The 12,979-nt window shown below is 41.7% G+C and overlaps 1 protein-coding gene across 2 annotated transcripts in view; it reads left to right on the top strand.

Annotated features, from left to right (window-relative positions):
- The window catches only part of LOC309561568 (D-threitol dehydrogenase-like), a 117,587-nt gene that overhangs the window by 39,718 nt on the left and 64,890 nt on the right, over positions 1–12,979 (top strand). For both annotated transcript variants that reach the window (XM_082265548.1, XM_082265549.1), the window contains 3 exons: positions 710–781; positions 8,577–8,793; positions 10,641–10,849. In XM_082265548.1, coding sequence (XP_082121674.1) covers positions 710–781; positions 8,577–8,793; positions 10,641–10,849 — 498 coding nt within the window. The remainder of the gene's footprint in view (positions 1–709; positions 782–8,576; positions 8,794–10,640; positions 10,850–12,979) is intronic.

The raw sequence follows: 12,979 nt of genomic DNA, 5'->3' as shown, positions 1-12,979 counted from the left end.
ACCCTGAAAAATAGGGGTAAAGGGGGTACCAAGCGGGGCCCTGAAGAGAGATTCACTGAATAGTTTGCTTGTTAACTACTTCACTACAGTGGCAAGGTGAAGCAGCAGCCTTGCCGCATTCAACTCAGATTAAAAGTCCTGAAATTGTGCATAGTTTGTTCAGTTGGAGTATCCCACTTATCCCTTCTCCCATCCCAGTTCTCAAATAAACAACAAAAAAAACTAAGTTGTTGCTATGGGTAACCCAGGGGAATCCGTATCCAGCAGCTCCCATGGGAGTAGTGCTACATTAGCTATCTGTAAGGGGGGGGAATTCCCAATGGCCACCAATGTAAGGAACATTCTTCCCACTGAACATCACACCAATCAGACCTCAGAAATTCATTACGTACAAATTCCAATATAAATCCAAAAAAGTTACAAAAACATTTTAATTTCATCTCAAATTTTTAAAGCCATGCTCCAGTCAACACTGAAACGGGAGCCCTTATCAAATCCCTTTCTTCTAAAATGTTTACACCTGGGAACCACTTTTGTTAATTTACAGCAGAAGGAGTATTCCCAAACAGTGATGAGCAAATCAGTTGGAAAGTCAGGTGAACTACAAATGTTTTCCAGTATATAGAACCATTGACCAATGTGCAGAAAATCATATTCACGAGGCTGATTGCTTGAATTCCTAAATTACGCAATGTGTTTGTTTTTTAAGGTGGAAATACCGTCAGACTGTGGAATTTTTATTGGAAGACGAATTCCTCTCTCTCAGGCCCCCCATCCATTGGTAAGCCTCTGTTTGATTTCCCTGAATGTTTATATACAGTATATATATATATATTTATATATATATATATATATATATATATATACACAGTGCCTTGAAAAGTATTCGTACCCCTTGAACTTTTCCACATTTTGTCATGTTACAGACAAAAATGTAAATGTATTTTATTGAGATTGTATGTGATAGACCAACACAAAGTGACACATAATTGTGAAGTGGAAGGAAAATGATAAATGGTTTTCAGAATGTTTTACAAATAAATATCAGAAACGTGTCTCTGTATAAATACAGCTGTTCTTTGAAGCCTTCAGACCCCATTCACACTAGCGCGACTTGTCAGGCGACTTGGTCGCCTGACAAGTTGCAGTCGGGCGCCTGCCATTGATTAGCACAGGACCCGTTCTAATAGAAGTGACACAAGTCGCTCCGACTTAGAAAAAGGGTCCTGTACTACTTTGGGGCGACCTGGAGGCGACTTGCATTGACTTCAATTATATAAAGTCCCTGCATGTTGCGCCGAGGTCGCGGTGCACTTCACAGATCGCCCCGGCAAGTCGTGTCGCCCCTGTGTGAATGGGCTCTCAGAGGTTTGTTAGATAACCATAGTAAACAAACAGTATCATGAAGACCAAGGAAAACACCAGACAAGTCAAGGATAAAGTTATGGAGAAGTTTAAAGCAGAGTTAGGTTATAAAAAATATCCCACGCTTTGAACATCTCACAGAGCACTGTTCAATCCATCATCTGAAAATGGAAAGAGTATGGCACAACTGCAAACCTACAAAGACATGGCCATCCACCTAAACTGACAGGCTGGGCAAGGAGAGCATTAATCAGAGAAGCAGCCCATGGTAACTCTGGATGAGCTGCAGAGAGGTGGGAGAATCTGTCCACAGGACAACTATTAGTTGTGCTCTCCACAAATTTGGCCTTTATGGACGAGTGGCAAGAAGAAAGCCATTGCTGAAAGAAAGCCATAAGAAGTTCTGTTTGCGAGAAGCCATGTGGGGGACACAGCAAACGTGTGGAAGCAAGTGCTCTGGCCAGATGAGACCAATATTTAACTTTTTGTCCTAAAAGCAAAACACTATGCGTGGCGGAAAACTAACACTGCACATCACCCTGAACACACCATCACCATCGTGAAACATGGTGGTGGCAGCATCATGTCGTGGAGATGCTTTTCTTCAGCAGGGACAGGAAGGCTGGTCAGAGTTGATGAGAAGATGGATGGAGCCAAATACAGTCTTAAACGAAAACCTGTTAGAATCTGCAAAAGACTTGAGACTGGGGCGGAGGTTCACCTTCCAGCAGAACAACGACCCTAAACATACAGCCAGAGCTACAATGGAATGGTTTAGATCAAAGCATATTCATGTGTTAGAATGGCCCAGTCACAGTCCAGACCTAAATCCAATTGAGAATCTGTGGCAAGACTTGAAAATTGCTGTTCACAGACGCTCTCCATCCAATCTGACAGAGCCTGAGCTATTTTGCAAAGTAGAATGGGCAAAAATGTCCCTCTCTAGATGTGCAAAGCTGGTAGAGACATCCCCAAAAAGACTTGCAGCTGTAATTGCAGTGAAAGGGTTCTACAAAGTATTGACTCAGGGGGGATGAATACAAATGTACGCCACACTTTTCACATATTTATTTGTAAAAATTTTTTATCATTTTCCTTCCTCTTCACAAATATGTGCCACTTTGTGTTGGTCTATCACATAAAATCCTCAATAAGTAAATTTACGTTTTTGGTTGTAACATGACAAAGTGTGGAAAATTTCAAGGGGCATGAATATTTTTCAAGGCACTGTATATATATATATATATATATATATATATATATATATATATATATATATATATATATATATATATATATATATATATATATATATATATATATATATATATATATATATATATTAATAGTGCAACAAAATCTGTTTTTAACCACCTGACCTGGAAGATTTACCCCCCTTCAGGCCACTTTTGGCGATACGGCACTGTGTGGATTTAACTGACAAATGCACAGTCATGTGACACTGTACCCAAATGAAATGTATGTCATTATTTTCCCCATAAATTGAGCTTTCTTTTGGTGTTATTTGATCACCACTGCATTTTTTTTTTTTTTTGTGCTATAAATAAAAAAAGACTGACAGTTTTGAAAAAAAAAAAAAACTATATTTTTTTACTTTCTGTTATAAAACATATCCAATAAAAAATTGAAAAAAAATCACATTTCTTCATAAATTTAAGCCAATATGTATTCTGCTACATATTTGTGGTAAAAAAATCCCAACAAGCCCATATTGATTGGTTTGCGCAAAAGTTATAGCGTCTACAAACTATGGTCTTTGAAAACACCCTGTGGGAAACGCGTTGACGCATATTCTGGTCCTCAGTCATGTCCGGCTCAGCGGTGGAACGCACGTGGAGGTTTGCGTTCCATGCTCGCCTCGCATTACGAATTTGGACTAAGGGATTGAACCACTTGTCTACCTTTTGTTTTGTCTTGATGCGATATGTTGCCTAAAACATTGTAAGTGCAATTTTAATGTCTTCCATAAATAAAAAAGGCTTTATTACACTATTGGGATTCTCTCTACTCCATTCATGAGCACCAAGCTATGATATTTGTGAGCTGATATCGTCCCACTTACCATACAGCTATAAAGACCCACATGCAGTTTTGCTAAGGGGTCCACATCCTTTGGTAAGTGCAAGCACAAGAAGGTGATGAGCACATTCCACTGCATGAGTTCTAAGTTGTGAAGCACTTCAACACTTTATTTGAATTAATTCTTTGGACTTTCATTTTCGGGAACCGGTGACACTAATAGAGTGCTAAAAATATGCACTGTCACTGTACTAATGATACTGGCTGGGAAGGGGTTAAACATCTAAGGGTTAACTGTGTGCCTAGCCAGTGTTTTGTGTACTGTGTGTTGTGCTTTTACTAAGGGAAGAGATGGAATCTAGTCCCTGCTTTGCAGGAACACTGAATCCATACCTTACCCTGTCAGAAGAGCGATCTGCCTTGTTTACATAGGCACATCCCTGTTCTGTGTTATTTACCAACGACCTGTGGGTGCTGGAGGACATTGAGTGCCTGACACCCACAGATCGGCTTCTGCTGTGAATTATCACATCAGAAGCGGCTCACGCACACCCCCTACAGATGCAAGTGAGGGATCACATACATATACCTGATCCAGCGACAGCTGTTGCCCTGTAGCAGTAAAAAAGTGGTTAAAGGTGGATAAAAGTCAGAAGTTGTTTCTAAATGCAAGTTGAACCCCAATTCTAGCCCAAACATTTTTGGGGGGATATAGTGGGGAAGGGTTACAAACTATCTTAGTTTGGGGAAATTTCCTCTAACGTCTTGTCCAAGTGACGAGGAGGAAGAGGGAAGGCAGCAAGTGATGGGAAATTTCTTTATTGGGGATGGAGGCAGCTAAAAAATAATACATTTTTTAAGTGCAGTGGCAGAAAGATTGCAAACCTTGGTCAGATCTTTATGGCTGTGTGCACCTTCCTGTCCCATGACCCCTGTTCCCCTCATTCCTTGTCCTGGTTTCACAGGGTGGTCACTGAGACAATGAGTAAAAAATCTCCCCAATAAAGTCACAGACAGGCGAAAGTCTGGTAACGATTCTAACCCTTATCCACACTTGCAGCACTGTGGTCCTCGGTTTGAATCCCAGCCAGGACACTATCTGCATGGATTTTACATGTTATCGCTGTGCTTGCGTGGCTTTCCTCCCACATTACCAAAGGCATGCTTGTAGGTTAATTGGCTGTCAATGAACGGGGACATTAACTATAGCTATAGGTAGTTCACAGACACCATATTATAAAATATTACTTTGTTTATAAAAGTTGGACCGAAATCAAAATAAAAACATCAATTGAAGAATGGGGTTGATCAACAAGACCTTGGAGAAGATACAAAAATGAGAACCAAAGTCTACCTGTTTCGCAGTTAGACATCTGCTTCTTCAGGACTTTTCTGGTCTCACACATGTATTGCAACAATAAATGTGGGAGACCAGAAACAGTCCTGAAGTGGTGGATATCTTACTGTGAAACGGGTAGACTTTGGTTCTCATTTTTGTATCTTCTCTTTATTGCTCTCTAAGGTCCTGTAGATGAACCCCATTCTTCAACTGATATTTTTATACTGAGTTTTGGTCTCAACTTTTATAAAGGGTTTTTTAAATAAAAAATAATATTTTTATAATATGGTGTCTGTGAACTACCTCCAGAGATATAGTTATAAAGTCTCTGTTGTTTTGTTTGTGAATTGGTGTTGGTTCTTACAGCTGCTAGGTCTATACCCAGGGCTGCTGTTAGAAATCACGGGGCCCTGTACACCCTACCAGGCAGAACAGGGAGGGGGAGAAGCAATTACAGGAACGATGTGCTGTGTCTGTGTCTCTCTCCCGGCAGAAGCTGAAAGCTGGCAGGAGTGGGAGAAACTGGCTTTCAGCTGCTGCAGAGAACTGCACGGGGCTTCCTTCTGTTATTGCCCCCTGCCCGACCGCACAGATTCCCCGTGCTGTTGGGGCCCTCCTGTGTGCCCGGGCCCCCTACAGGAGGACTGGTGGTCCCCCCCTATCAGCAGCCCTGTCTATACCAACTTCCCACCTCTACTATTTGTAGTGGTATTATTAGGTTAATTGGCTCCTGTCTAAATTGGCCCTAGTATGTGTATGTATGCTTGGAAGGGACCTCCTTCTGGAGGGCAGGGACTGATGTGTATGTAAAGCACTGCATAGTTTATAAAATGCCTTTAAAAAAAATAAAAAAATAAAATAAAAGAAATAGAATCTCAGAAGCACTTGAATGCATATTACAGGTTTCTGAGCCCAACTCCCCAAGTCCTAAACCAGTTCAATTGATCTTGGCTAGTCAGGTCTAGAAGGGCTTTGGGAAGACCGAAGTTCGAGGCTGGTGTCCAAGTCAGCCAAGTCAAACTTGTAGCTTCTTCAGTAAAAACATTAACATTAACAGATTTTAAAAATAAAATCTGGGTATTGTGGTCTATTTATATATATATGGTCTATTGTGGTCTATTTATATATATATATATATATATATATATATATATATAAAGTATCTCACAAAAGTGAGTACGCCCCTCACATTTTTGTAAATATTTTATTATATCTTTTCATGTGACAACACTGAAGAAATGACACTTTGCTACAATGTAAAGTAGTGAGTGTACAGCTTGTATAACAGTGTACATTTGCTGTCCCCTCAAAATAACTCAACACACAGCCATTAATGTCTAAACCCCTGGCAACAAAAGTGAGTACACCCCTAAATCAAAATGCCCAAATTGGGCCCAAAGTGTCAATATTTTGTGTGGCCACCATTATTTTCCAGCACTGCCTTAACCCTCTTGGGCATGGAGTTGACCAGAGCTTCACAGGTTGCCAGTGGAGTCCTCTTCCACTCCATGACAAGATCACGGAGCTGACGGATGTTAGAGACCTTGCGCTCCTCCACCCTCCGTTTGAGGATGCCCCACAGATGCTCAATAGGGTTTAGGTCTGGAGACATACTTGGTCACTTCATCACCTTTACCCTCAGCTTCTTTAGCAAGGCAGTGGTAATCTTGCAGGTGTGTTTGGAGTCGTTATCATGTTGGAATACTGCCCTGCGGCCCAGTCTCCGAAGGGAGGGGATCATGCTCTGCTTCAATATGTCACAGTACGTGTTGGCATTCATGGTTTCCTCAATGAACTGTAGCTCTCCAGTGACGGCAGCCTCAGACCATGGCACTCCCACCACCATGCTTGACTGTAGGCAAGACACACTTGTCTTTGTACTCCTCACCTGGTTGCCACCACACACGCTTGACACCATCTGAACCAAAAAAGTTTATCTTGGTCTCATCAGACCACAGGACATGGTTCCCGGTAATCCATGTCCTTAGTCTGCTTGTCTTCAGCAAACAGTTTGCGGGCTTTCTTGTTCATCATCTTTAGAAGAGGCTTCCTTCTGGGACAACAGCCATGCAGACCGATTTGATGCAGTGTGCAGGGTATGGTATGAGCACTGACAGGTTGACCCCCCACCCCTTCAACCTCTGCCGCAATGCTGGCAGCACTCATACGTCTATTTTCCAAAAACAACCTCTGGATATGATGCTGAGCATGTGCACTCAACTCCTTTGGTCGACCATGACGAGGCCTGTTCTGAGAAGAACCTATCCTGTTAAACCGCTGTATGGTCTTGGCCACCATGCTGCAGCTCAGTTTCAGCGCCTTGGCAATCTTCTTATAGCCTAGGCCATCTTTGTGTAGAGCAACAATTCTTTTTTTCAGATCCTCAGATAGTTCTTTGCCATGAGGTGCCATGTTGACCTTCCAGTGACCAGTATGAGAGAGCGAGAGAGATAACAACAAATTTAACACACCTGCTCCCCATTCACACCTGAGACCTTGTATCATTACACATGACACTGGGGAGGACGAATGGCTTACTCACGCACTTAGGGATGTACTCATTTTTGTTGCCAGTGGTTTAGACAATAATGACTGTGTGTTGAGTTATTTTGAGGGGACAGCAAATTTACACTGTTATACAAGCTGTACACTCACTACTTTACATTGTAGCAAAGTGTAATTTCTTCAGTGTTGTCACATGAAAAGATATAACAAAATATTTACAAAAATGTGAGGGGTGTACTCACTTTTGTGAGATAGGTGAGATAGTGTGTATATATATATATATATATATATATATATATATATAAATAAATAAAGTGCTGTACATATATGACCAATTATTTTCTATGATCTTAAGTGCCATCTAGTGGACATATTCTACTATTTTTCCTGATATACCTCAATCAGTTAAATGCCCCATTGGCACTTACAATCATAGGACATAATTACATTAGACAAAATATGGCAAGTTTTTATTATGAATGAAAAAAAAAAATGAATGTAATAATTTTTTAAATGATAACTTTTTTATACACATTCAGGTGAATTTTTCAGTTCATGCTTGCAGCTTTATTTATTCACACGCTTGTGCGCATACACAAGTTTTCGCATACCACATTCACAAGTTTTCATTATGGCTGTGCAAATGTTTGGCCCCGATACCCATGGCTCTAGTAATTAGAAAATACTTAGACAATAGACTCGCTGTTGTCTTTTGTTACATCTAGTTCAACCAGCAGAAGGGAAAAAAAAAAAATGAATACGATCCCATATTTACAATCCTTTACCCAGAGTTGAACCAGGGGAAGTTAAAAACCCCCAATCCGATTTGCTCCAGCAGGGGAAAAAATTCCTTCCTGGTCCCCCAAGAGGCAGTTGGATATTCCCTGGATAAACCTTACCTGTAAATATTAGTATCCAGTTATATTTTTTGCATTTCTTTCAGATGAAACAATTTCTGCACCTTTTGTCTGTGCAGGAGCTTCCTGTAATAAAGACCAGGCACAGCTACGCTCTCTCCTTGTGCAGGGTGGCTGGTCCTGTTTCCGCCCCCTCCTGTAGTTTTCTGCAGACAGCTTGTAGTGGGTGGAGCCTGCTGGGTCCTTCACACAGCTCTGCTCTTTGCACAGCCTATGAACAGCACAGTGATGATGTCACTACTACTTTAGAAGGTAATAACTGGCATTGAAAAGGCATTTTGTGTACCCAAAGCAGATTTATATGCTCTGTAGCTATTGAGGAATTAATTTCAAAGAAAGTTTTATTACCTTGAAAGCAAAAATACATAAGACAAAATTGGATTCATATTTCAGTAATTTTTTTCATGTAGAAAGGAATTGTGGAAGATAACGTTTTTCGAGGGTTTGAGGGGCACGGCATACTGGACCGCTTGCGGCTGGATGGCAAGGTCGCCTATGTGACTGGAGGAGGTCAGGGTATTGGAAGAGCTTTTGCCCACGCTCTAGGAGAGGTGGGTGCTAAAGTGGCCATCGTGGATATGGACTTGAAAAAGGCTGAGGCTGTGGCACATGAGCTGCGTTTGAAAGGTATGTGATTTTTCTATATATCAGGGGTCTCCAAAGTTTTCAAACAAAGGGCCAGTTTACTGTCCTTCAGACTTTGGGGGAGGGGGGCATCAGATTGTGACCAGTGGGGGAAAAACAATACCCCATCTTTGGTATTGGGGGTAGAAGTAGTGGGTGTCAGTGGGAGAAATAGTGCCCCACTGTTGGTGTCAGTAAAATTATTTATCTTCCATTGTTGGTGTCAGTGGGAGGAATAGTGCCCCAATGTTGGTGTCAGTAAAATTAATTATGTTCCATTATTGGTGACAGGAATAATGTTTCAAGTAGGGAACGACAAAGCCGATACTGTATATCGAGGGCTGATATGCACTTTCCCCGATATATCCGAATCGGCCCCTGAGGTGACCGATATTGCCGATATTTGGGAAAGTGCTTGTACCGTGCATGTGCCTGCAGCTAGAGTCATCACCCCGGTACCGGCGTCCATAGCTGACGGTCGGCTGTCTTGTAATGACAACCGATGTGGCTGAGAAGCCGTACGGCTGTCATTACAAGAAGCGGGAGGGTATGTCCCCCCCTCCCGCCGCCTTCCGCGGCTCGCCCGGGTCTCCCATCCCACCGAAGAGAAGACCCGATCAAAGCAGCATTCGGCTCTGATCGGGTCTCCATGTAAAAACCCGGAAGTGATGTCATGACATCACTTCCAGATACCCGGCGACAAATTTAAAAAAATGACAGCATTCAAAACGGCCAAACTTGGTGTTTTAAATGCTTTTAAGTGCAGAGGAGGGGTTTGGGGTCTTTTAGACCCCCGATCCCTCCACAAGAGTACCTGTCAAAAAAAAAATAAAAAAAAATAAAACATTTTTAATGTACGAAAATATTGGCCAATATCGGCCGATATGCGATGACCAAAATATCGGTATCGGCAATAAAAAAACTATATTGGTCGATCGCTAGTCTCAAGGGCCAGATAAAGGCAAGCAAAGGGCCAAATCTGGCCCACGAGCCACAGTTTGGAGACCACTGGTTTATATCAATGATTATTATCTATGTTACCTGACCATTTTTAGATCAACATTGCACACCTTATTCCACTATGATGCCACAAAACCCTTGAAAGGATTTTCCACTTCACACATTTAGCATTCACTATGTACCTCTAATTGGGCTATGCGGTCAGCAGGCCTATGATCAGTGCCAGGACAAGGTGGGGGGAAGGATGGGGCTAATAGTGGCACAGGCAGCGAAATGTATGTAATGTATGTAATATCGGTGGCATGCAGTGAAATAGTACCAAAAGTTGTGGTACACTACAGAGAACTGAAGGATTTAAAGCGGTGGTAAAGCACATTTTTTTTTTAACCCTGTAAGAACAATGGCACATCAGTGCCTGACCTCAAAAATGTGCTTCTGGAAGAATGGTCAAACATTCCCATATACACAGTCCTAAACCTTGTGGTCAGCCTTCCCAGAAGAGTTGAAGCTGTTATAGCTGCAAAGAGTGGGCACACAATGTATGAATGGGGACATATAACAAGCATACAGAGGGATTGTGACTGCAAACATGAAAATGCACTTTAAAAATACAGGATTTGTGCACTCTCTTAATTTGGCACTAGGTGGCGCCATATACCAATAAACCAAGAACATTTTTATTGAAGTTCAGTTAAAAAAATAAATAAATAAATATATATATTATCTGCTTCTTAGTATGTTGATTAAGGACACATTGTAGCTGTTGATTCCAATCAAAAAGCAATTGCCCGCATATTTATAAATGTCTGTCATTAATTACCTGTCCATTTAAAATAAAAAAAATAAAAAATCCCAACTCAGCTAATTTTACTGGTGGAATTATTTCGCAGGCATAAATTCCGTTGCCATGGCAGCCGATATTAGCCATGAAGAAGATGTGAAAAGAGTGGTGGACACAATTGTGGCTAATTGGGGGAGAATTGACATTGCGTGTAATAACGCGGGAATTAACATGAATTCGGCGAGCGAAGATACCACCCTGGAGGAATGGGACAAAACGTTTAACGTGAACCTGCGTGGCCTCTTCATATGTTGTCAGGTGTGTTCTCTGGAGCTTATTAAGACATGTTACAGCAGAAATGAGAGGTCCAATTAGAAGGTTTCCAGAGGGTGGTGAAGTCAAATATGATTGGGGGATTACTTTTATTTTGTATAATTAGTTTTATCTATTTTTTATTCTTTTTTTTTTTTTGTTGGTTGCCCAACAAAGCAAATTTGGCAAACGCTCAGATCAATTTATAACTAGCAAATGGAAAAGGTCCATATAGGAAAGACCAAAAAATAGAAACTTTTCCAGAACATTCTCTAGTTAGTTAACGCACAAAAGAATATTTACCTATTTTTAACATTTTAGGGTAAAGCCTGTTTCAGGCTTTTGCAAATATATGTAAAGCCATACTGCCGCATAAAGTCACCAAACTAAAGTTCCTTACTCCAAACCTGCTATTCAAAACCAGGGTTCGGTGCAGAGGTGTAACTAGAACCTTCAGGGCCCTGAAACCATAAGGGATGCCCTGACCGTCGGCGCCTTTTCCATCAGTCTTTGGGGGTCTTTCCTCTGGTGCCAGGCCCCTTTCCATTAGTCCTGGAGCTCTTTTCTCTGGTCTAGAGGCCCTTTCCTCTGAGCCCGGGGCTCTTTACTCTCATCTTGAGGCACTTTATAAGCCCCTGTTCACATTGCAACACATAAAGTCACATGGCAAGTCAAAACATTCAATGAGTGCCATCTTAATCAATGCGACTCAAGTCACAGCGTCAGAAAAAAAGGTTCCTGCACTACTTTTCTGCAACTTTGGTTCGATTTAAATGCCATAGACTGCAATGTCAAATCACAAAAGTCGCAAGAAAACCACAAGCAAATCGCGCCACTTTGGGGGTCGCAGCAGTTGATCTGAGCCGGACCCTTTCACATGCATACCTTCCAACTTTTTGAGATAGGAACGAGGGACGCCTATTAGCAAAAGCATGTAGGCATAGGACACACCCCCTGCCACACCCCCTTAACCACTTAAGCCCCGGAAGATTTTACCCCCTTCCTGACCAGGGTTTTTTTTTGCGATTTTTTACTGCGTGACTTTAACGGACAATTGCGCGGTCGTGCAATGCAGTACCTAAACAAATTTCACATCCTTTTTTCCCCACAAACAGAGCTTTCTTTTGGTGGTATTTGATCACCTGTGCGATTTTTTGATCATGCGCTATAAACAAAAAAAGAGCGTAAATTTTGCAAAAATAACAATATTTTTCACTTTTTTTTATATGAAATTGCCCCCCAAAAAAATTTAAAAATCAAAATTTTTTAACATTTTCAGCCAATTTGTTTTATGCTACATATGTTTGATAAAAAAAAATCGCAAAAAGCGTATTTTGATTGGTTTGCGCAAAAGTTATCGCGTTTACTAACAAAGGGAAAGATTTTTGTCATTTTTGGTGTTTTTTTTTTAACGAGTAATGGCGGCGATCTGCGTTTTTTTTTGTGGTACTGCGACATTGCGGCGGACAGGTCGGACCCTTGACTGACATTTTTGACACTTTTGGGGGTACCAGTGACATTACTGCAGTAATCAGTGCTATACATATGCACTGTTACTGTAAAAATGACACTGGCAGGGAAGGGGTTAACTGTATTGGAGAGGGAGGGGTTAAGTGTGTCCTAGGGGCGTGTTTCTAACTGTGATTGGACATGTCTCCTATTGTAAAAACAGAGATCAACGGTTCTACATAGTAGAACCGTCTGATCTCCATTTTTACACAGGGGAGAATGGCAGGCGGCTTGTTTACATAAGCCGCCCGCCTTTCTCCCGCCCTACCGACGATCGTAGTGTGACCAGTGGACATCGGGTCCGCCGGTCACACGCCCGGACTCCTCTGTGAACGAGCCGAGGCGGGCGCGCGCCTCAGCGGGCGCGCGCTCGCCCGCTATTGGCTCAAAACCCGGTGACAGGCTAGCGACGTAGATCTACGTCACTCTGCCTGGCCGGGGCTGACTGCCGCAGTAAATATACTGTGCGCAGTCGGCAAGCGGTTAAAGGAGGATTATATTTATAAAAATGATTAGTTAAACCCAGAAGTGTTTTTTTTTTTTTTTTTTTACCACTACTATTTCTTTATACTGGGTTTTGACAATTACAAATGCAGCAATTTAGAAATTGAGGGAAAGGTTTAGCAC

The sequence above is a fragment of the Pelophylax lessonae genome (genome assembly GCF_965119305.1).
Source record: "Pelophylax lessonae genome assembly, chromosome: 8".
NCBI classification, from domain to species: Eukaryota; Metazoa; Chordata; class Amphibia; order Anura; family Ranidae; genus Pelophylax; species Pelophylax lessonae.
The sequence above is the reverse complement of the archived record's forward strand: the minus strand, read 5'-3'. Positions and strand labels throughout refer to the sequence as shown.